The 22,565-nt window shown below is 46.6% G+C and overlaps 1 protein-coding gene across 4 annotated transcripts in view; it reads right to left on the minus strand.

Moving 5' to 3' along the window:
* Positions 1–22,565, minus strand: part of DSCAML1 (DS cell adhesion molecule like 1) — a 346,013-nt gene that overhangs the window by 311,344 nt on the left and 12,104 nt on the right. For all 4 annotated transcript variants that reach the window (XM_024570871.3, XM_045204094.2, XM_045204095.2 and 1 more), the window contains exons 2-3: positions 16,338–16,655; positions 12,913–13,059 (exon numbers count right to left, since the gene is read on the minus strand). In XM_024570871.3, coding sequence (XP_024426639.2) covers positions 12,913–13,059; positions 16,338–16,655 — 465 coding nt within the window. The remainder of the gene's footprint in view (positions 1–12,912; positions 13,060–16,337; positions 16,656–22,565) is intronic.

A 22,565-nucleotide genomic window follows, 5' to 3' on the forward strand; every position in this document is an offset into this window, starting at 1 on the left:
AACCTGGCAGCCAAGGAGAGTGGACTGGAATGCACACGTGTGAACAATGACAACTTCTCTGTACTAGTCAGTGGAGGCAGTAGGTGCCATTGAGTGAGCATGTGTACTGTGTGGCCATCACATTCAAAATGACTGAGTGACTAGAGCAACGAACCTGCATCTAATTTTATGTTAAGCTAGGCCACAGTTATGGGCAAGTGGTGATTGGCAGCTTCATCACGACAATGTGCCCACTCATGCATCACATCTTGTGCAAAGTTTTTTGGCAAAACATCAAATCACCCAGGTGACTCGACCCCCCTACAGCCCAGATTTGACACCCTGTGACTTCTGGCTTTTCCCAAAACTAAAATCACCTTTGAAAAGGGAAGAGATTTCAGACCATTGATGAGATTCAGGAAATTACGACAGGGCAGCTGATGGCAATTGGGAGAACTGTATGAGGTCCCAAGGTGCCTACTTTGAAGGGGACTGAGGCTTCATTGTCCTGTGTACAATGTTTCTTGCATCTTCTTCAATAAGTGCCTCTATTTTTCATATTACATAGCTGGATACTTCCTGGGCCGATCTTGTATATATACATACTCAGTATGTACAAATTACATAATACATATTATTCATATGCATACACACATGTATATTTTCATTAAAATGAGTTTCTTTGGTGTGTGGGAAGAGGAATTTTTCCAAATCCCTTGGTATCCTTAAGCAAAGACCCTTGGGAATCACTGTGTATATAACATAGCATCTTGTACATAGGAAGTGCTCAAAAAAATCTGCCAAATTAAATAATGAACTGAAAGTTCAACCAAGCTATTGTTTCTTATGCCAAGCCAACACAGCCCATTTCAATAGATTTAGGGGATGACATCGCCATAGACTATGGCATTGCCAGCTCTAGCCCGATGGATTCTGTGCCCCTTTCTGGGCACAGGCCCTGAGGGTATACACACCCCAACAGGCTTTGCACAACTACTTCCCTAGGCCTGTGTCAGTACTAACAAGCTCTGGAATATTCTAGATACAAGCCCTTTCCTTTTCTTCTGTCTCATAAGGTCTGAGAGCCTGCCAGACACCATACGGAGGACAAAGGTCACCTGCTACCTGGCTGACTCCAGGGCACAAGCAGAAGCTGAACTTGGAGCCCACACTCCTCTGCTGCCCGCCATGTCCAGCCCCATTGCCATGTACTGTCACAGGCTGCTGTCTCCCACTCTGTGGTCTGCTTCTCAGCTGACTCTCCAGAATTCTGGCAGAGTCCATGTCCCTACAGTTGTGAGTATTCAGATCTGCTCTGACCCTGAAGTGGAGGGAAGGGACCTCTAGGTATGAGAGGAAAACACTTCTAACTCTGAGGCCTTAGCACCCCTGTGTCTTTACTGTCCACTGTACTGGAATGCAGAGGGCTATTCCTGGTTCCAGTTGGCTTGCAGTCACTGCACAGGCAGGCTTGGCAGCCAACAAAACATATGCCCAAGCTCCTCAGAATTCCATACACAGCAAGATGCCTGGTAGAACACAAAGGCCAAGGTCATGATGTTAGGAAGTGGGTTTCAGCCTTGTGGCTTATCCAGCTCTGTGCCAGCACAAGGGTTTTCTCATCATCTTAACCTTATGCCCTCAGCCCTAAAAGTCAAATTACCCCAGTGTAATAATAGCTAATTTCATACTCCCATATGCTCACACCTAATGCTCATACCTACACGCTCAAACCTAAATGTTCACTCCTGGATGTGCTCTCACCATGTTGTTCACTGCTGGATAGTCTCTCCTGGATTCACACTCCTGATGGTCACACCTGGATGCTCACTCTTGGATGTTCATTCCTGAATGCCCACTCCTAGATGCACACTCCAGGATGCTCACATCTGTATATTCATTCCTGGATGCTTCATGTCATGATATTCAAAGGTGGATACTCACTCCTGAATGTTCCCACCCAGATGCTTATACATGGATGCTCATACCTACACACTCACAGATGGATGCTCATAGATGGATGCTCAATCCTGGATGCTCACTCATGGGTGCTCACACCTCGATGATTATACATGGATGCTCATACCTATATACTTACTCCTGGTTGCTCACACCTGAGTGCTCACTTCTGTATTCTCACTCCTAGATGTTTCATATCACAATGTTCAAAGCTGGATACTCACTCCTTATACTCTTACCTAGATGCTCACACATGGACACTCATACCTGGATGCTCACACCTAAATGTTCACTCATGGATTCTCACACCAGAATGCTCACTCCTGGAAATTCACTCCTCATGGAGCCCTTCCTAGTCATAAGGACAAGATGATTAATCCTGTGCCATGTGTCTGCTCAGCACTAGGAAAAACTGAAACCTACATATAGAGAATCTATTTGTAGAAAACAGATCTATATAGAAAAATATGAGATAACATGGAAAATGTTTTCCCTATACAGTAAAAGTATATATTTTTTAATCTTCTCATCTGAGGAAATTGATGCTCAGAGAGGTTAAAGAACCTCCATAAAATCATATGGCAGGTAAGGAATAGGACCATGATTTGAACCCAAGTTTCTCTGAGGCCAGAGCCTAGGCCTTTTAGTTTTGCTGCACAGCTCTTCCATCAAAGGGATACTCCAGGCAAGCCCTGATGATTTAGGGCATAACAGGAGCAAATGAAGGCTTTATTCTAGCAGCCACAGAACCATACCCTTCTCTTCATTTTAATTCATCCCCTTTACAACCTAATCATAGGTCAGTCACTTTCTGTTTAAATGCCCCTCCAGGCAATCAACAGCCATCGTCTGAGTGCCTACTATGTGCGGAAGCAGTGAGACTTGAGGAGTTATGGATACAGATTCCCTTCCCACTGCTACTTAGTGCAGGTCTCTGTTTGGAACCACAGCCTTGTCCCCAATGTGACTCCAGTTCTGGCAGGGAAGTCTCACTGATACGCAACAGAGTTCAAAATCACAGGCTTGGCAGGAAGTGCCATCTACACATAGCTCTACCATTCTGTAAGCACCATTGGCTTCTTCTGAATAAATGCTACCCTACATTAAATGCCAGAATTCAGCAAGCAATACTGCATGTTTGCAATGAGATTGAGAACTGAAGGCAAGATTGATTCTGACGTGAACACCAGCAAAGCAAATGGGTTTTTGAAAACCCTATAATTTCCCTGCAACCCTTGACTTCACTAAACACACATTTTTAGACTACAGCACAGTTAGGTAGGCATTAAACAAAAATGAGGTAGTCTAATGATGATTTATGTGTAGGATAACCTTCTATAAAGAATTCCACTTTGATTTCAGGGTAACTTATAGAGGTGCCAACTTAACCAAACAATGCCACTTGTTCCGTGTCCACTGCCACAGCATGATCCCAGGGCATAGTGCTTGCTTGCCCACAATTGTCTTATATCTGCTGAAATTCACCCAGTGGGTGCTCAGGAAATGTGGAACCTGCTATGAACTAAATGGAAAAACAAATACAACACATTCGCACACCGCCATAGCCACCTGTGAATACACACTTATCTGCTTGACTGAGGAGCTGCATCTGATGGGTTTGGGACCAACCAACTGGTGTGCAAATGCAGAACAGCCTGCTGCCAGGAGATTGGAAGGGTTCTGGGAGCTGCAGGCATGTGCTCCAGGTGGAGCCTCAGGAACTCCTGGGGCACTGGCATCAAACCAGAGTGCTGATCTACCCTTCGCTGGCTACCTAACATTGGGCAGGCCTCTCAACCTCCCAAAGCCTTGGTTTCCCAGTCTGTGAAGTGAGGTTAAGAATGTGTCTCCCTCCGATGGGACTGGATTCAATAAAATGATACCTGTGAACTGGCTTTATAAACCAGAGAGCACTATACAAATGAAAAGTGACACAGGTAGCAGGGCACAATTTGAGAGGTGGCTCAAGTCATCTCTAAGAACTGAAATCACACTGCTTTGGACTCAGATCCTGCTCCACCACACGCTCTGGCTTTGGGCAGTTGGCTGGACATGTCTGTGCCTCAGGCTCCTCATCTACAAAATGGAGATAATAACTCCACCCACTACATAAGACACTTGTGAAGATTAAATGAAATGACTTGCAAAAAGCACTTATTGCATAAGATCTCAATGATTGATCATTTATTTTCTTACTAACCATTATTATAACTATGATTATTATTTCAATTTAGCCCATCTGACTACAGAGAGACTTTCTTTGCTACTCTGAATGCTTCCTTGTAATCTCCAACCTGCAAACTGTGTTTTAAGGCATTAGAAAGTAGGATTTCTCTCTGTATCCCAAGAAAGAACACAAGGCTGTCTGAATCTGATGTCCCCTTCCCCATCAAAGCAAACAATAAACAAACGACAACAACAAAATTAAGGATAAGCTGCCTTTTCCTCTACAACTGCCTTAGTGAAGGAAATAGTAATTGTCCTGAGTCCCTGGATAAGTCCTCATGCTGGAGTCACAAAAGTGTGGTACAGGGAAAGAGATTGGACTTCAGGGACAAAAGCTCTGGGTCCAGGCCCACTGAGGGGCTGTGTGACTGGGAGCAAATTGCTTGGCTTCTCTGAATCACATTTCCTTTACACCCAAGAATGGGGGTAAGCATGCCTCCCTCACAGGGCTAAGAGGAGGATTGAGGAGATAACATGCCGGTAATGCCACAGGGACCTGCATACACATGTTTTAATATGTGTTTATTTCCTCTCCTTCTACTTCTCTGCCGACTGCACAAGTCACTGAACCTTACTGCATCTGTTCTTTGTCCGTGAAACGGGGAAGATAATGGGGGTTACTGTGAGGAGTGAATGAGATCATGTAAAAACACTGTATGAACTGCATAGTGTTGTTAGTTATTAATGAACCAGGATTTGAGCACTTTTAACAGATTAGGCCCACGTATTTTGTAGAGTTGTTCTTTGCTGTGTTCATACCAAACCACATGACTTCGTTCTGCACCTACACATAATTTTGATCAGGAACCATGCAAGGCAAGAGTGAACACAGAGATTAACAACACTATATCTCCATCATTTTGCTTGCCTCATTCTGCCCAGATAGCATCATGGTCTGTTTGAATTAAAAATACCATCGTGATTGCCAGTCTAGCCCCTGCTGTTTATGGCTTTCTCAAGATCATGTTCAGGAGGGGCCATTCTCTAATCTGTGATCCCAGTAGCACTGCTGCTTTGGGTGGCTGCACCCTGGCTAACCTGTGTTCTGCCTCCAGCCCAGCACCCGGAAAGGGTAGCACTGCTCAAGGTTGGGCAATGTCATGAAGCTGAGTGGGCAATTTCCCTGTTGTGTTGAGGCCAGTTCCCCATCTGAGAGTCCAAGTCTCTCCAGAGGCTTAATTTTCACCCAGAGGATTCCATCTGTAACAGATTTCATTGTCTCCATTTCACAGGTGAATAAATTCAGGCTTTGAGTGTAACTTGCTCAGGGTCTTCTTTCTGCCACATCCCACTACCTCTTCCTGAAACTGTCTGCTCATATATGTCACCCAGTTTTGTACTGTGTTTTCTTTTCTTGTCAATTTCCAGTTTAAATATATATATATATATGTGTGTGTGTATATATATTCTGTATATTAATTTTTTGTGAGGCAATATAGTGTAATGCTTTGGAGCACAAGTAATGGAGTCTGAATGTAAAGTTTAAATTGTGGGACTACCACTTACTGACTTCAGGCAATTCACTTAGCTTCTTTGTGCCTCGGTGTTTTTTTCCTTTTTTATTGAATTTATCAGGTTGACATTGGTTAATAAAATGTGACTCTGTCTGTTCATCTGTAAAATGGGGAATAATAGTCCCCTCACCTTCAAATTGCTGTGAAGATTAAATGAGCTAAAAATGTAAAATGCTTAGAACAGAGCCTGGGAAATTAGTAAGTGTTCTTTAAATATTAGTCATTATTATTATGCATTTTTTTTCCTAGAACTATATAGGACCTTCCTAGGTTAAATGCCCTGCATCCTTTTCAGACTTTTCCCCCTATTCTACTTACCCTCTAGCCATGCCCCCCCAGACCACCCACGCTCTCCTGGCCTACTTGCCTGTGCCCCTACTGTCACCTCCATCTAAATGCTCTTTCTGCATTCTTGGCTTGGAAATGTGTTCCATTGCCTGACTTCAGGCCTCCACCCCTTTCATGAGCCTTACTGGGCTGCTGCTGTCAGGAAGAAGCCCAGCCTCTGTCGTATCACCCTCTTCACAGGAAAGTACCATAAGCCCTAGAGATGAACTGCTGAAGGGAAGAAACAGGTCATGGTCAAGTTGGATTCCTCTGCAAGGCCCGACACTGTGCCTAGCACCCAGCAGGGGCCCAAACCCCATTTGTTAAGTTGCCTTAAGCACATTACCTATCTCTTAGCACAGGCTGACCATCCTAGCCCATTTTCTCTATGCCTCTAAATAGGTGAGAGCTGAGATCCCCAATTTTGCATCTCAACAACAGCGTGCCACACAGGAGGAACCCACAAAAGTGGTCTCCCTCTGGGAAGCTCTGGAGCAGCTCGGCATAATGGAGACCAGGGACCACCAGGCCTACCTTTTGCAATACCTCCAGTTTTCCCTGTGACCTCAGGCAGGCCTTCCTCCTGCCTTCCTGCCACATGACAGTCCAGCTGGGGAGAGACTGGCATTTTGCCATCATCCTTAATCATCTTCTATGAGCACTAGAGGGGAGAGGGGTCTGAATAAAATACAGATCCTGTTCCTGATGATTAGACATTCTGGTAGTGGGAATAACACAGATCTTAAAATGTTACAGGACAAAATACAACCAGTGTGTTTAGAAAGGAACTGATAAAGTCCTGAGGGAGTTCAGAAAAGGATTCCCTGGGAGGTTAATCTGGGTGACTTTTAAATCCATTCTTAGCAGAAATCATAGAAAAAGTAATATTTGAATCAGACTTTGAAAGATTTTACACAGATAAAGAAGGAAAAAAGTCTGGTAGTAAGAGAAGCACCCTATGAGTAGTCAGCGTAACGGGCCCTGAGAATGAGGAGAGAAGGGTGAAGGAGGCACAAGACAGCATTGGTCAGGGCCTGAGTTTCTTCATCAGCAATGAGGTGGCAGGATTAATGGACTCCAGGCCCTTTGAGCTCTGGCAGTCTGTGACTCCATTTGTTTGTAGCCCACATGTGTCCAAACTAGATTCTAGGCCCTACTTCATCTCTCTCTCCTCTGCCATCCCCCCTCCACGTTGGTAAACTCCTGGGATCCAAAGTAGCCTTAGGATCAGCCTGAGAAAAATGCAATTAACAAGTTGAATCTGTTTTCCAAAGCAAACCCACATCATATTTGATTGTTTATTGTGTTGAAATCCTTCATCCTTGTCCACCAGAGATGACAGCATGAACTGAATTCTAAATTTCCAGATCAGGACCGTCTTTGTGTCTCCTACTGGGCCAAAAACAGAGCCAGCACCCAGTAAAGCCTTCCTGTTAGAATGACTGTTTTATCCACTGATCTTTCAGCTGCAGGTCTGCTGCCCTTCAGAAAAGTCAAAACCTCTGGTCACCACACACACAGCCAGAAGTCAGTGCAAGGGCTGGTGACATGTTTCTGTCCCCAGGCAAGTACAGGAGACAGGGACAGGCCCTCCTCCTATGTTGGAACCTAAGGACAGTCCCTTCTTAATGAAGAGCCTGCTCTGGAGAGGCAATAGGAGATAGAGCAACCCAGAGAACCCCAGCTCAAAACCAGGCTGCTTACTAGCTCTGTGGCCTTGGGTAAGTTGCTTAACTTCCCTGGGTCTCACTGTCATCATTTATAAAATTTGGGGGTCAGGGAGGACCCAACAAAACAAAAAAATGTTATCTCTCTTAAAGAGTTATTGTGAGAATATTGTAAGAATTAGAGATAAAATACATATAAAATGCCTAACACAAAAGAGGTCTCAATAAATGACAGATTATCATTAATCTTGTTGTTGTTGTTCTGTGGCAGAACAACAGGGCTATGAGGACCCTGAGGTAAAGAGACGTAAGACATAAGGTTTTCGCCCCTCCTGCAGCAGACAGACATAAATATCACCTACGACGTAAGACAAAATGAAGTAAGTGCTCCAGGAATAAAACCAGAGGACTGAGAAGTTCTGCCTCAGGTTATGTAAGGCCTCATGGAGGAGGACACATGTGAACATAGTTTAAAAGGCAAACGAGGAGCTGAGTATCCATAGGAGAGGAGGGGAATGGTGCAGACCAGGCAGAGGAAACAGCAGGACCAAATGAAAAGAGGTACAAAAACCCACGAACAACTTGGAACCCTAGGGAAAATTAGAGAGATACAAGACGGGTGGTGGGTTCATTGACTCTCACCTTGAGTACAGATGCGCTGTGGTCAGGGAGCATTACTCACTTTTGAGAAAAGACCCCTCTGTGCCTGCTCCTCCCCTCCCCAATATACAATGTGCCCAGCCCAGCGAAGCCAAGGCATGAAACAAGCCTGCATTCAAGAGTCCCATTCACATAGACAAGGGAGCTGATCCAGGCCTGTCTTCCAGAACAACAGCAAATACATCTGGCCTGCATCTGAGCCATGTCCAAAACTCCCCGCTGGGGCCAAGATAGCCAGTCAGGATGCTGGTGAAGAGCATGCTGGGAAACTCCCATAGGAGCCACATGGATATACTCAGGTCTGGTGGAAATTAAAAGCTATTAGAAACAGGGCTGGATTTATCTTCATATCTAATAACTTGCATGGTAATTGTGATCATGCGATGGGAAATTAAACCACATCTTGGCTTCACTGGAGGCCTTAATTTTATGTTTCTGCACAGCCCTTTGCCCTATTACCCCCATGCCACCTACTCAGAAGAGCCAGTTCACCTCAAGACCAAGTCCCTGGGAGAGAAGGAAGGGGTAGGAGTCTGCCTGATCACAGGTGAAAGGCTCTGTGCTTTTGCCCATATATCTTTAAATAGCCTGATAGAAGGAAGATGAACAGCTTGGGAGAGGGGAAATGGGGTGCAGAAAGGGGCAGGTGCATAAAGTAGCTCTAGGGAAAGGCAGCACTTTGGGGATGTCTCTCTAGCCTCTACAAGCCCTGGGAAAAGCACAGCCAAAAAGCGGCTTAGAGTTTCAGTGGCCAGCTCTGGGAGCTTACCTGCACCTCCCAATTGTGGGCACCTGGGAAGGTTAACCTGTGAGTAAATTTCCAACTCACAGAGCTTGTTTAGGCCCCAAGCCTCTAATTCCTTCCAAAAAGCCCTTTAGAGAAAACCACTGAAGGCCAGGCCATTCATTCACAGGAGCCTGTACCCACCCCTTACTCTGCCAAAGGAGATGACTCCAATCAGGCCCACATCAACCTCTGTCCCTCCTCCTGTTCTCTAGCACCTGCTCCTGCTGGCTCTGTGCTTGGTGAAGAATCTGAGCCCAGCCTTGCTGATTGAGAGATCAAAATGGACACCATTCTTCCTGCTCCAGAAGCCCTGGGAAGGGATGTATCCAGGGCTTCAGGTCCTTCCTTAACCTCAAGGCAACCTAATCATTAGATCTGTCCCCATGGTGCTGCCTTCCAACCTCCCACCCAACACAATCAGGCACACACTTGGTACAGTGTGAGTATGGATGGCAGAGAATCCTATTTTATGAAACAAAAAATCAATAAAGAATTTGCATTTCCAAAACTAAAGCATGCCACATGTGGGCCCAAGTTCTAGCCCCTCAGCTACAGAGCCTGGACAAAGCAAAACTCCACTCTCTCTGGTCCTCATGGATTCCTCTGAGAGGGTGTTAGATGAATTCATGTGCTTTAGGAAGTCTGTCCCTGGATCTAAAATGTACTGTGGAGAGATCTAGAATGGTAATGGATGGGGCTGGAGGCGTGGGCAGGGGAGGAAAATTCTCCAAAGCTAAAGGGACGAAAGGGGTCCTACAGAACCAAAGTTTAACAGAGCCCTGCAGATTAGCATCAAGCCCACACTTCCCTGATAATTATGCCCTTTGGGGCCACTAGCCCAGTCCTGACATGAAAGACAGCCCTGAAGCACCAACTACAAGGGCCAGTGGGGGGAAGCTCACTGCCTCCAGTTCCTAAGCACAGGAGCTAAGTTAACTTTCGTTCTCTCTTCTCTGAGCTGGGCTGCTTACTACCCCATGTTCACCTCTCATTGTTATTTCAATGCCTCTGTCTACGCTGTTCCCGTATCCTTCAGAACTCTCCCAACCACACAACCATTCATTCACTGAACACTTAGTGAGCACTTGCCCTGAGTATACTAGGTGGTGTGCTAGAAGCCAGAGAGTATGGACAAAAACAATTCAGTTCCCACCCTTGGGAAGCTCTGTCTAGTGAGGAACACAGACTCTATTACATGAAAATACATACACCACAACAGGAAACAGCAGCACAGAGGGGAACACTCTCTTTGACCTACTATTAATCATCATAGCTACAGCCCACCCTATGTGTCATTTTATATATGTAAACTCATTTCATTCTTCTGAGATCAGATGCAATTGGGTGCGTTTAGGGTGGTATGGCTGTAGACTAATTTCATTCTTAATTGAACCTTACAGATAGTTAATCTTCATCCTCATTTTATTATAGTTGGGGAAACTGAGGCTCCAAGGAGGTAAATAACTTGCCCAGCTGGTAAGCGATGGAGTGAGTTTCAAGCCCAGGCAGTCTGGTCCTAGATTCTAGATACTTAATCATTCCACTCAACTCAGTTCCTAAAATCTTCCCTAAAAACCACCACTGATTTTCTTTTCCCTTCAGGAGGCTAAGGGCCTCATCACCTGCATCAGAGAAGCCTCCAATGTAATACCTTCCTGGTTACATGAGTGCAGTCACCAGGAGGCAGTTCTATGTGGGGTTAAGTACACAGGCTGAGAAAACAGACCCAGATTCAAGTCATGCTACTAGATTGTGACCCGGGAGAAGTTACTTTACTTCTTTGAGCCTCAGTTTCCTCTTTCATGAAGTAGAGGAATACACTGATGGACATTGTGTAAGGATAAAATGAGACCATACATGAAAGTTTCTTAGCCCAGTGCCTGACATATAATAAGCACTCAAAGTTTCTTGTCCTCTTCCCAATCCCCTCCCCCTTTACCTCTTCTTTTCTCCTCTCCTTCTTCTTCCTATGTATGACTTTAATGAATATAACTCTTAATCCATAAACCCAGGTGTATAAGAGATACCACAGGTCTTTATGTGTTTTGAATCACTTTCAATCTTACTCTGTCGGATAGTCAGGACATTCAGTCTCCATCATTACTGGGGCTTCCCTCAGAGAGGTGGCAGTGTCCAGGGTGTCTCTGGCCCTCACCAGCCCATTGTCCCTGCCTGCACAATCCATTTGGCCCTTGGGTTGTGCACCTCATGCCTCATCTAGACACAAGAACCCCAGCCTCTTTGTTCCCGACACTGTGGAGCCACACATAGCCACCCCAGTGGGGTGCAACCACTTTCTACAGGACCATCTTTCTCTCTGGTGTTCATGTGTCTTCTGTGTGTTTGTTGCTGTTAGAAGCAAGGCTCTCCTCCCCAGCCAGCATACCCATCCTAACCTTTCCATTCACTGTGGTTTTACAAAAGGCAGGAAGAGCAGCTAACTGTCTTCAAGAAGCTTCGGATTCCTGTCCCACTACAAGTTCTGAGGCCAGGAGAAAATAATGGCCTGACCTTCTGCTCGGAAGTAAGAGAAGGAAAAAGTGCCATGAGCAAAGCACAAATTAACGTCTCAAAAGTATCCTGCTACTATAGTTGTAAATGTGCCTAAGCATTAGTTCTAGCTACACACTGGAACCACTGGAGGAGCTTCACAACTGCTGGGGCCTGGGTTCTACTCCTAGACATGGCACCCTGACGGGGGGCTGGACCCACACACTGGTGGATTGAAAAGAACTCACCGTATACACATGTTGCTGTACTGTGCTGGGGTTTACACTGATTGATGGATACTTGAAACTTGAAAATAAATAAATATACAAACAAATGAAGAGCTCACTGTGGTTTCCAGTGCATCACAGGATTAAGAACCCCCGCTTTACAGGTGCCATGCATAGAAGTCTGTCTTCCCCAACTAACCTGATAACCTGGAGCGACTACAAATCACTTCATACGACTATGATGGGACATCAATGCCGAAAGGGCACCCAGAGAGCATCAGGTCAAGTTCCTCCATTTTACAGAAAGGAAAACCAAGGACCTTGGTAGAGAAAGAAAGAAAAGGTAGCAGAGCCTCTGCAATGTGCCAGGATGAAGGGACAGATGCTGGAACGAAGGGAAAAACCACAGTTTCACAAGTGGAGGCCTGGAGGCATCTTGAGGACTTGAGGTCCTCTCTTAGGATTTCTAAACCTGTTTTCCGGTTGAAGGGACAGGCGTGAATAGGAAAAAGGGACCAATAACGAAGGGCTAGCAATCACTGCGGCTCTAACAAGGTGAATCTACAACATGATCAACCTCTTCTCCTAACACAGGCAAGGAGTGAGTCAAGCTAGAATTCTGATGGAGTCTCTAGCTAACTCATGAAAAGAAGTCCCATGTTGTCTTGCAAAAAAAACAGTGACAAACATGGCCCACAAATCAGCCTGTTATCCTCCTCTCCCCACAACTGTGCACAAATAAGGTGCTTTCAGCCTTGACTCCAATCTGTAAGAGCAAGGACAAGGAAAGACCCAGAGGTCAGGAAGGAGGGGGACCCCACTCCTTTGAGGAATGTCACACACCCAGCAGAGACTGCTGGCCCACTAGTGGGCTTTCACCACCCCACACAAAGATGTACTGAGCTGAGATCAAAGACCCTTTTTTCTGCCAAAGCATCACCAGAGCAATAACAAACTGCTCACCAGAACCAACCTCATGATCTCAGTGAGTTCCACACAACAAACTCAGCACCTCTACTTTCTCGCTCTCCTACCCCAGCGCCCCTGCCTGCCATGGCCTTCTGGTTCTTTCTTACCTGGGATGATGGAGACAGTGTCCTTCTCCCAGGACACAACACTAACATATTCCTGCACTGAAGAGGGGATGAGGCACTTGAAGACAGCCATGTTTCCACGCATTGACCTTTGATCCTCCACCCGGACGGTGTAGGGTTCCCTGAAAACTGCAGAGAGATGGGGGGCAGGGAAGAAGACAGTATCACAAGGCTCAATTGTGATATGGTGAGGCACCCAAGAAAGCCAGCTCAACCCCCTCAGGACCCCAAGGCATCAGCCTCTATCACCTCTTCCCCCACCTCCCACTTACCCAGCCCCGAAGTCCCTGCCATGGTCTTACTCCTGCTCTGCTGAGGAGCCCACTCTCCCTCTGAAATAACCAGCCTTCCTTCACAAGATCATAAATTCAGCTTATAACCTTTCCAAGTTTGGTGAGTAGTAACAAACTGTACAAAATTGGAAGGCCTGGAGGGCAGCACCTAACCCTGCATTGTGATCATATTCAACAAGGGGATGTTTGAGTAATAAGGAAATAGGCTAGAATTCATCTAAGGAGACCAAACTTGATTTCCTACATTATCTCTGAGCCCAGGTGGCAGGAGTCTTGGGCACAATGACCATAGATTGACAAAATAAAAATTGACACATGATCTAACAACAGATTTTTGTGCTACTCAGTGTGAAAAGCAGTTGGGGAAAATGGTGTATAGAAGCAGAATTGGAGGGCTTAGTGGTTTTACTAGAGAGAATACTTATAACTATCTTTGTTTCTGAAAATGCAGAATGCAGAGACACAGATAATCTCCAAGATCCTCCAAAACAAAGCTTCCTAGCTTTCTCTCCACTCCTGACGTTGCCTACACCTGAACCCCAGACTTGCCCCTGCCTTCAGAAGCATCCCTCTTCCCACAGTGCAATGGAGGCCACCACTTGGGTCCCAGGCTGTTTTGTGGGATGCTTTTACCTGCCACCACTCTATGTGTCAGGTCCCATGGGGGCCCAGCCTTAGGGGTAGGGCCGGGGGGCCTGGCTTGGCCTCTCCCTTGCCTTCTTCTGCTTGGCCTCCCCCAGGGGCTCTCTCCATCCTTCCACCCCTCCTCTGCCAAGTATAGCTGGAGTATCCAGAGCCCTACTGCCTACCCTTTTCCCTCAGCAGGCACCTGGGCAGTGTGCCCTCCTGCTTTCCTTGCCATGGTTGCCAGGGTGACACTTGGGGCTCAGAAGCCCCTCTGGCTATGCACCTGCAGCCCCTCTGGCTCCATCAAAAGCCTCTTAATTGGTTATGTTTCCAGTCAGACCAGTCCTGTCTAGTCCTCTCCAAGCCTTCATTCTTTCCCATCTCTGTTTTGTGGCTGTGATGGGAAGAGGTACAGTTGAGGTGGAAGAGAGAGGGGTGGAGGAAGGCACTACCAGCTGGCTTTGTGGGTCTGGTTCCACTCTGCTGTAGGTTTGGGCATGGCACTGCCTGCAGATGTGGGGAACACAGAGAGGAGACTAAGGGAAGCTGACTCTAAGGGAAGTAGAGGAGAGGAGGGGAGATGGCTAGGGTTTGGGCACACACCACCCAGGACAGGTCGAGGGAGCCAGCAGAGGCCAGTGGTTAAGAGCATCAAATAAGCAGGCTCTGCCCCCTCCGCCTCTGAGTAGCTGTGTACCCTGGGAAAGAACTAATTACCCTTTAGGAGCCTCAGCTTCCTCATCTGGTAAAGGAAATTAATAATAATAATAATAAAAATGGTAGCATGTAGAAGGCCTGGCACCTGGAAGGCACAACAATGGTGTGTGTCACTGTAGCTACATGGCTATGTGCCCCCGGCAAGTGTCTTAACCTCTCTGTTTCAGTCCCCTCATTTGTAAGAAACACTTTATAGGATTATTGTGAAAACTCCATCCTAACCCAATAAAGGGTATGTAATAGAAAACATGACATCACTTCCTCTTAGCCTGTGGAGGCCAGAATTGGGCTCCAAATCCTGGCCTTAGTGCTCCCAGCCAGGCACCTGGTATTTTTATTAGGGGAACAGAGCAAAGGACCTACTCCTGAAAAGCCATTGTATGGGAAGCCCCAATACTGAGGCTCTGAGCTTGGACTAGGGTTCTAACAGCTCACTCTCTCCCCGCAAACAAATAGGATGAAGATCAGTTCTTTAATTAAGAACTCTTACCCCTCCACATTCCCTATACACACGGGTTCCCAGCTACATGGAAACTTGTACTCGTGAGAGGCATTCCTGAGCCGGAAAGACCCAGGGAGTCAGAGATCTTGCAGGATCTATCACTAGGCATGAGGGTTGGGAGCCTTCTCCAGAGCTCGCTTTCCTCTGTCAGCAAAGATGGTGTGTCCCAGGCCTGGTGCCAATGCAGTGGGCTGGCTAGAATTCCACCTGTCCTCTCCCACCCAAAAAGCTCTCCTACGAAAATCATGTCCCACATTTCAGAGCTTTTTACTGTTTGAGCACACCTTGCAACTGATGATGGCATGCCAGCATTCCATAACATCTTAGTTCAGCTAAGCTGAGCTAAGCCATTTCATGCCTTCAGACCTAACTCAGAAAAATTAGGCTTTCTCTTTTCTCTAAAGAGACCATCTGAGTAACCCTCACTTCCTTGACTCCATTTACTCTTCCAGAGACCAAATCCCTTCACTGCTAAAAGATTTTCATCATGAATTTTACCTAAATGCATGTTCTTCTGAGATATATTATAATCAAATGTCCATCAGCAATGGAACAGATAAAGTCAGTGTAGTAGAACAACACACAGCTGTACAGCAAAGAATGAGTGACCTTTACCTATGCAAAGCAGTAGGGGTCAATCCCACAAACATGACAGTGAGCAAAAGATTCAGGAGAATACACACTGCAGGACTCCATTTACATCAATAGTGTTAGAAGTCAGGCCTGTGGTTTCCCCTACAGGAATTATGATAGAAAAAGCATAGGGGGGTCATCTGAGCTACTGATGTTGCATATGTTGAACTGCATATTAGTTAAACTTTGTGAAAATTCATCAAGCTGCTATATGTATAATAAATGTTCTTTCTATATACTCTATTTCAATAAAAGGGTTTTTTTTTTAAAAAAAAAAAAAGAAAGAAAGAAAAGAAACTCAATGTTTCCCATGAGTCAAGCACTGAAACGAGCACTTAATTTAAATGAGTGCTATCTCATTTAATGACTACATGTGGTGATAAACTGGTATAACCTTTGAGGATGAGGAAACTGAGACTCAGAAAGGTGTGTTCTCAGCCTAAGGACACAGAGTAAGTGGCAGAGCTAAGATTCCAAAGAACAAAACTTTCCTTGAGGGGCTGACTGTATTCAAGACCCCCCTCCCGCCCGCCAGAACGTTACACACAAATCTTAAGAATGATAGATGCTGCCTCGCCTCACATCAGCCCTTCAGACTGAGTTCCTCAGCAGGGGAGCAGGTGGGGTTCCCTTACCTGCTTTGACGCGGATGTTGGGGCTCCGGATCTTGCCGGCAGCATTCTCCGCCGTGCAGAAGTAGTCATTGTCGTGGATAAAGCTATTGAAGGCGGAGGGGGAGAAGGGGTAGAGCTGCAGCGTCCCGTTGGCGTGGACGTGCCGGATGTGCGGCACGTCGTAGATGTCGTCCCCGGTAGCCAGGTACCATCGAAGGGCTGCGCTGGGGGAGCCTGCGGCTGGGCAGGGCACCACCACCCCCACGGAGCTGGAAAAGGTCACCTGCTGCAAGGAGTCATTTACAAAGTAGAGGCTGGTGCCGACATCTTCAGGGCGGGCTGCAGGGGGGGTGGGGGGAGAGCTTCGTCAGTGGCGCTCTAATAATAGCCTCCGGGCTGGGAGGCTTGTAAAGCCCATGCTCACATAAGGGTCAAACACCAGCCATTCATTATGCACTTACTGAGTGCTGACTATACACCAGGCACTGGCAAAGGAGAATAAGAAGCAGTTCCTGCCCCACAGAGGCTTCCAGCCTGGCACAGGAAAGGCAAAAGGTAAAACATCTCATCTTCCATGTGAAGCCCAGTCCCTGGAGAGAGGTGGCCACCACTGTGCTATGTTGAAGGGTCTGAAGCCATTGCTTAGACAATAAATATTTATTGAGCAGCTACCATACACAGGCAGGTTCACACCTATTGCTTACACCTCAGTTCATGTGTACAATCCTGAAAGGAGATGTCATCACTTCTTTTTTTATCATTTTATTTTATAGGCTGAGAATAGTTATGTGATTTGCCTGAGATGGTGCAGCTAATAAGCCACAGAATTGAAATTAGAAGCCATTGTTCCTAAAGAGGGTCTTAGTGCATCTTCTCTCATACCATAGCTGAAAGGTAAAAGGTCTAAGACCACGTCCTAAGAGGAATGGCTGAAGGAAGTGGGAATGTTCGCCTGGAAGACAGAAGACTCTGGGAGACCTTGAGAGCTGTCTTCCACTTCTGGAGGTCAATTTTGAAAATGAATAGCCCCAGAGGGCTGAATGAGGACCACTGTGGGTGGCTAAATTTGAGCTCGGCAGCAAGAGACCCACCCCTGACCCTGACATGACTGACTGTGGAACTCCCCCTCTCTGATGGCCTTTTCCTTAGTTTGTAAAATGGGAAGAGGATGGACAAGGCTGCAAGACTCCATGCATCTCTGACATGTTGTCATCACAACACTCAGTCACATGGAGAACATGCTCACAATTCTAGCTACCTGATAATGGCAGAGCCACCTCACAGGGAGGACAGCTGTCTACAACCCTCATCTCAGCACAGGCCCTCCCTCCCTCCTAAGGAATCGGGGTCCTCCTTCCTCACTAAGGAACCAGCTCTGAATAAGTAGAGGCAAATTCAGAGGAAGGGAGAGCCTGGTCTCAGGTCTCTCCCGTTGCAAGCCACTCCCTCTCCACCAGGAAGATCAAGGAGCAAACAAACCACTTTGCTGCTTGTTTAAAGAACATTGCAAGGGACCCAACTTGACCTCAATTTCCACAACTTTATGGGGAGGGGGAGGGCCCGCATCTGGACTGTATTAATATTCTTGGCTTAACTCTGAGCTGAGCCTCCATGGAGAATATACCTGCTCATTGAGGGAGCAGGTATATTGCTGCCTGTTGAAACAGGCACTCGTTGAGGGAGGCCATTAAGCCTCATTGGTCAGAGCAATTCCCATCATCTCATAAAAAGCATGATGAAGCCATTAGCAGCAATGCTGGAAAACACACTCATGGGCTTCTTGCTGCAGTGTCAGGGGCATCCTGTCAGCAGTAAAGGCATTTGCTATTCCCACCAGGCACTGAACCCTTAGTGGCTAAAAGGGCTGCTGGGGAGGAGCAACAGCGTTTCCTTCCCATCCTCCTCCTCACACTGCCTCCCCTGTGACAGTCTGGATATTGGCAGTTGAACAGCGCTGCTCTGTGGAAGAGGACAGTGGCCCACCTGGAGACCCTCAGAAGCTCAGAGGATGCCCAACTCACAATGATTGGAATGTTCTCCAAGATAGTAAAATGACACCATTTCACTGATAAGCAAACTGAGGCTTAGGAAAGCTCCTCTTAGGATCCACATTTACCGGGTACCCCTTCCCCAAGCCTGCTCACCTTCTGAAAGACTTCCTTATCAAGATTCATTCAACAAATATTTTTTAAGTATCTTCTATGTGCCAGGCACTGTTGTAAGCACTTTACTTATATGACATCTTTTTTTTTTTAATTTTTATTGTTATTCAATTACAGTTGTATGCCTTTTCTCCCCATCCCTCCACCCCACCCCAGCTGAACCCACCTCCCTCACCCACCTCCACCCTCCCCCTTGGTTTTGTCCATGTGTCCTTTTATAGTAGTTCCTGTAATCCCCTCTTCCCACGTCCCCCCCCCCCCCCCGCTATCCCAACAACCTTATGAAGTAGGCATTATTTTTATCTCAGATTAAAGGTGAGGAAACTGAGGCACTGAGAGATCAAAGCAACTTACCCAAAACCACACAACCATTAAGTGGGGGCCTTGGGATGCAGATGCAGGCAATCAGAGCCCATAGTCTGACTTCTTAACCATTAGATTGTTGGAACCACGCAGTAATACAGAGGGGACTTGCACCTTCCTCAAACATTACCTGGCCACCCACTTCCATATTCAAGTGCTCAGGAACAGAATTAATACAACTGCACACACACACACATACACTCCTCCTGGGAGGGGCCTCTGTTGGACTTGACATTTCAGACAACACTTAGCCTGTTGGAACAGGGTCCATCACTCTGGGGTCCTGGCTGCTTCCTGAGACAACCTAGTTAATCAGACACCCTCACCATGGCAGCTTTATGGATATTGGGAGCAAAAATCCATCAAGGAACAGAAAGACTTTACCCTGTGTCTGACGAATGGATTTAGGAAGCTTGGAAAGATTCCTAATAAAGAGGAATTCAGGAATTGTCTAATTCAAGGGACAGGGTAAGAGGGGGGTATTAGGGGACTAAATGGTAATGGGGAAAAAATACAATAAAGATTAATTTTTTTAAGTAAAAAAAAACAAAAAAGGAAAGAAAATATTTAAGAATAAGTATGATATAGCCCCAGTAATGATTATACCACCAGCAATAATAATAGCCACCATAGATTTCACATCTGCATGACTTCCTAGGGGATGTTACTGTTATATTTGCATTTTACAACTAAGGAAATTAAGACAAAGTTAATTAACTTACCCAAAGTAACACAGAGTGTAAGTGCCATACCTGGGACCCACCCAACCATGCCTCACTTTCAGAGCCTGGGATGAAACTGCTATATTGTATGAAACACTCTGAAGCCAAACCAAACCACAAGATCCATGCTGGCTTTCCCTCTCCAACATTTCTTCTATCCCACCCTACCCCAAACACAGATTCTATCCTGGTCGGAAATCTGCTCCACCCTCCCTGCCTGTTGAAACAGGCTCTTTCCCAGGCCTCCCCACCTCCCATCAGAAACACTGACCACAGTGACAGCAGCTCTCCTGCACTCAGGGCCTCAGATCCTGCCAGAGCCAAGGACATGGGATCCTCAGCAATTACAAATAAGTAGATTTAATTGATGAATTGACTGGGATTGTCCAGCTACCTGTCAGGGCTGATGAAAGGGCAGATTTATAGCAAAAAGAGAGAAGCCTCATATTTCTCCCACCCCAGGACATGAACTGCTGTCTTCTGAGTCTGGGGAAGCTGGGGAGGATTAGATGAACCATTCATTTCTGCTTACGGCTCTGACAGTGCATTGCTGTCGTGAAACATCACCCACAGGTGTAAAACAATAGCATTTTGCACTAATGTCGGACTCATACGAGGCACTTGTCAGCCCAAAATGCAGAAGCCTTTTCATAAACATTAATTTAATGTCACCCCACATGTCAAGACGAAGGAGTAAGCAAATCCAAAAAGGGGAAACTGAGGCAATGAGCACCTCAAGTCTCTGCCACATGCCAAGATGAAGGCTAGCACAAGGGAACCAGTGAGTGGCTGCAGCACCAATGGGTATGTGCAGTCACCCCACCATAGAAGGAGGGTAGCAAGGGCCCATGGGCCTCATTGAGTCTGGTGTGGCTTCTGTGGTGGGGTTTCGCCTCCTTCTCAGTCTCCTGTTTGAGTCTTCAGAGCAGTGACCACACCTCAGCAAGCTTTGAGAGCAGCAGGGAAGTGTGGTACAATAGACAGAGCCTTGGGAGGGGTTTGACAGAGCTATCTTCCCACCTGGGGCTCATCCCTGACTAGCTGTGTGACCTCAGGCAAGCCCAGTTAGTGTTTCTGAGCCTCAATGTCAAAAGAGGGAGGATTACATCTTACCTGTGCCCCCAGGGCTGCCCAATACGTAAAACAGAACGTGAAAGTACTTGGCTCCCCATAATCAGAACGTGTGAATGTAAGGGATGGGGTTGCTATTCCTGTCCCAGCAATCCCCCCATGGTCCAGGGTGCCTAAGGTTACTGCAAAGGGTAGCCAGGGCATAGCTCCTTTCTGCAGCCCTGCAGAGTTCAAACCTTCCCCACACCTACTTTACCTCAGCCTTCTCTAGTACTCTTTTCCCTGGTCCTTTCTGACCCAGGGACCAGGAAAGATTTTTTTTCCTTCAGGAAATAAGGAGCACCAGCCCTGTGCTCAGCAGGCCCCCAGGTATGGTGGAAGACATCGAGGACAAGAGAGAATGGCCCACCTGCCAGGAGCTTATAAAGGAGATGTGGCACAGGAAAGGGTTAACGCGCAGCCCAGGGCAGTGTGCAGGAAGGCCAGAGTACTGATGCAGAGGAGAAGAGCCACTGGGAGGGAGAAGGTAAGTTACCCAGCAGCCAAGGAAAAGCCTAGGGAATGGGCAGTACCGGGGTGGGGATGGGGGGCGGGGCTTATGGAAGATCTGAATATAGGCACTCCTAGAGAAAGGACAGCCAGAACAATGGCTCAGTGACAGGTATGAATGTGGCATGTTTGGGGGGCACTACAGAAACCTTCCAGGAAGGAGCACTGGGTGGGACTGGGGAGAAGAGGCAAAAGCAATTGGATTGACCCTCAGGTCAATCCTGAGAGGTGGAAGGCAGTGGGAAGGCTTGCACCAGGATAGGGGTGACTGCCCTAGGCCTAACTTCATTTTGGCCATACACGCATTTCCCTGAAGGCTTATTGGCCTGGCTAAAGGTACAGAGTTCTCAAAAGAAAGGAGACTAGTGCTGACTGAGCACCTACTGTGTGGCAGGCACCGAGGCTTGTGTACTTCGAGGGCATTTTCTCATTTAATCCTCACACAAAGGAACAGGTAGGCCCCGTTAGACTCATTTATAGGTGAGGAAAAGAAGGCTTCTGGGGAGAAATTCTCCAAGATTACACAGCTAGATGGAGACGGAGCCAACATTTAATCAAGGTCTGTTTGGCTCCCAAGCCTGAGTATTTTCTGTCACAGTGCTGAAGGATTCAAAGTTTGGGGCCTGATGAGGTTCCTCCTTCACTTCTTCTCTGGAAGCAAGTCTTAATTTGGAAAACAAATCCTTGAACAGGAAACTCCTACTTTCCCCTCAAATCCCAGCCATCCCTCCAGCCATTTCTTCCCTCTACAGACAGACTCAGGCATTTATAGAGAGAAGGAGAAGAGGGGGAAACACTTTGTAAATAAAGAGAAAGACATTCAGATCAACAGCAAAGCTTCTTTTAGTCAAAGGGGGATGTGGATTTTTAAGAGAACATGGAAGTTACGGGTTTGGTTGTGATGTAACAGACACCCAGACTTAAACCCAGTTAATCTTTTTGGCCTTTAACACTGAGCACCACCCGATGCCGTGTTTCATAAAACAGGCTCCAAATTGCTAGGAGATTAGAAGTGTAGAAATAGCACAGCAATATTTTTAAATCAGAAATCACCCCCAGGCATTTGGGCTGCCCCCAGGGTCACCACTGAAACCTAAACATCCATTGCATCAACTCACTCTTGCTCTCCCTCTGCATCTGGCCATTAGGATTAATTTGTCAAAGGAAACTGGACACCCCTGTATTCAACATGCATGGATCCCCATGGGTTGGGATGAAGGTGTCTTGCCCACTGAGGCTTCCTCCCAGGTGTGCACTAAATTATCCCTACGTAATCACTTCGATCTTTATAAATGACAACCCAAGGGAACTGAAATATTAATACCTCACCACCTCCACAGGAAGAGGTGAGTCATTTTGTTCTCTTCCTTTACAATATTTAC

This window comes from Desmodus rotundus, chromosome 5 (genome assembly GCF_022682495.2).
Source record: "Desmodus rotundus isolate HL8 chromosome 5, HLdesRot8A.1, whole genome shotgun sequence".
Lineage (NCBI taxonomy): Eukaryota > Metazoa > Chordata > Mammalia > Chiroptera > Phyllostomidae > Desmodus > Desmodus rotundus.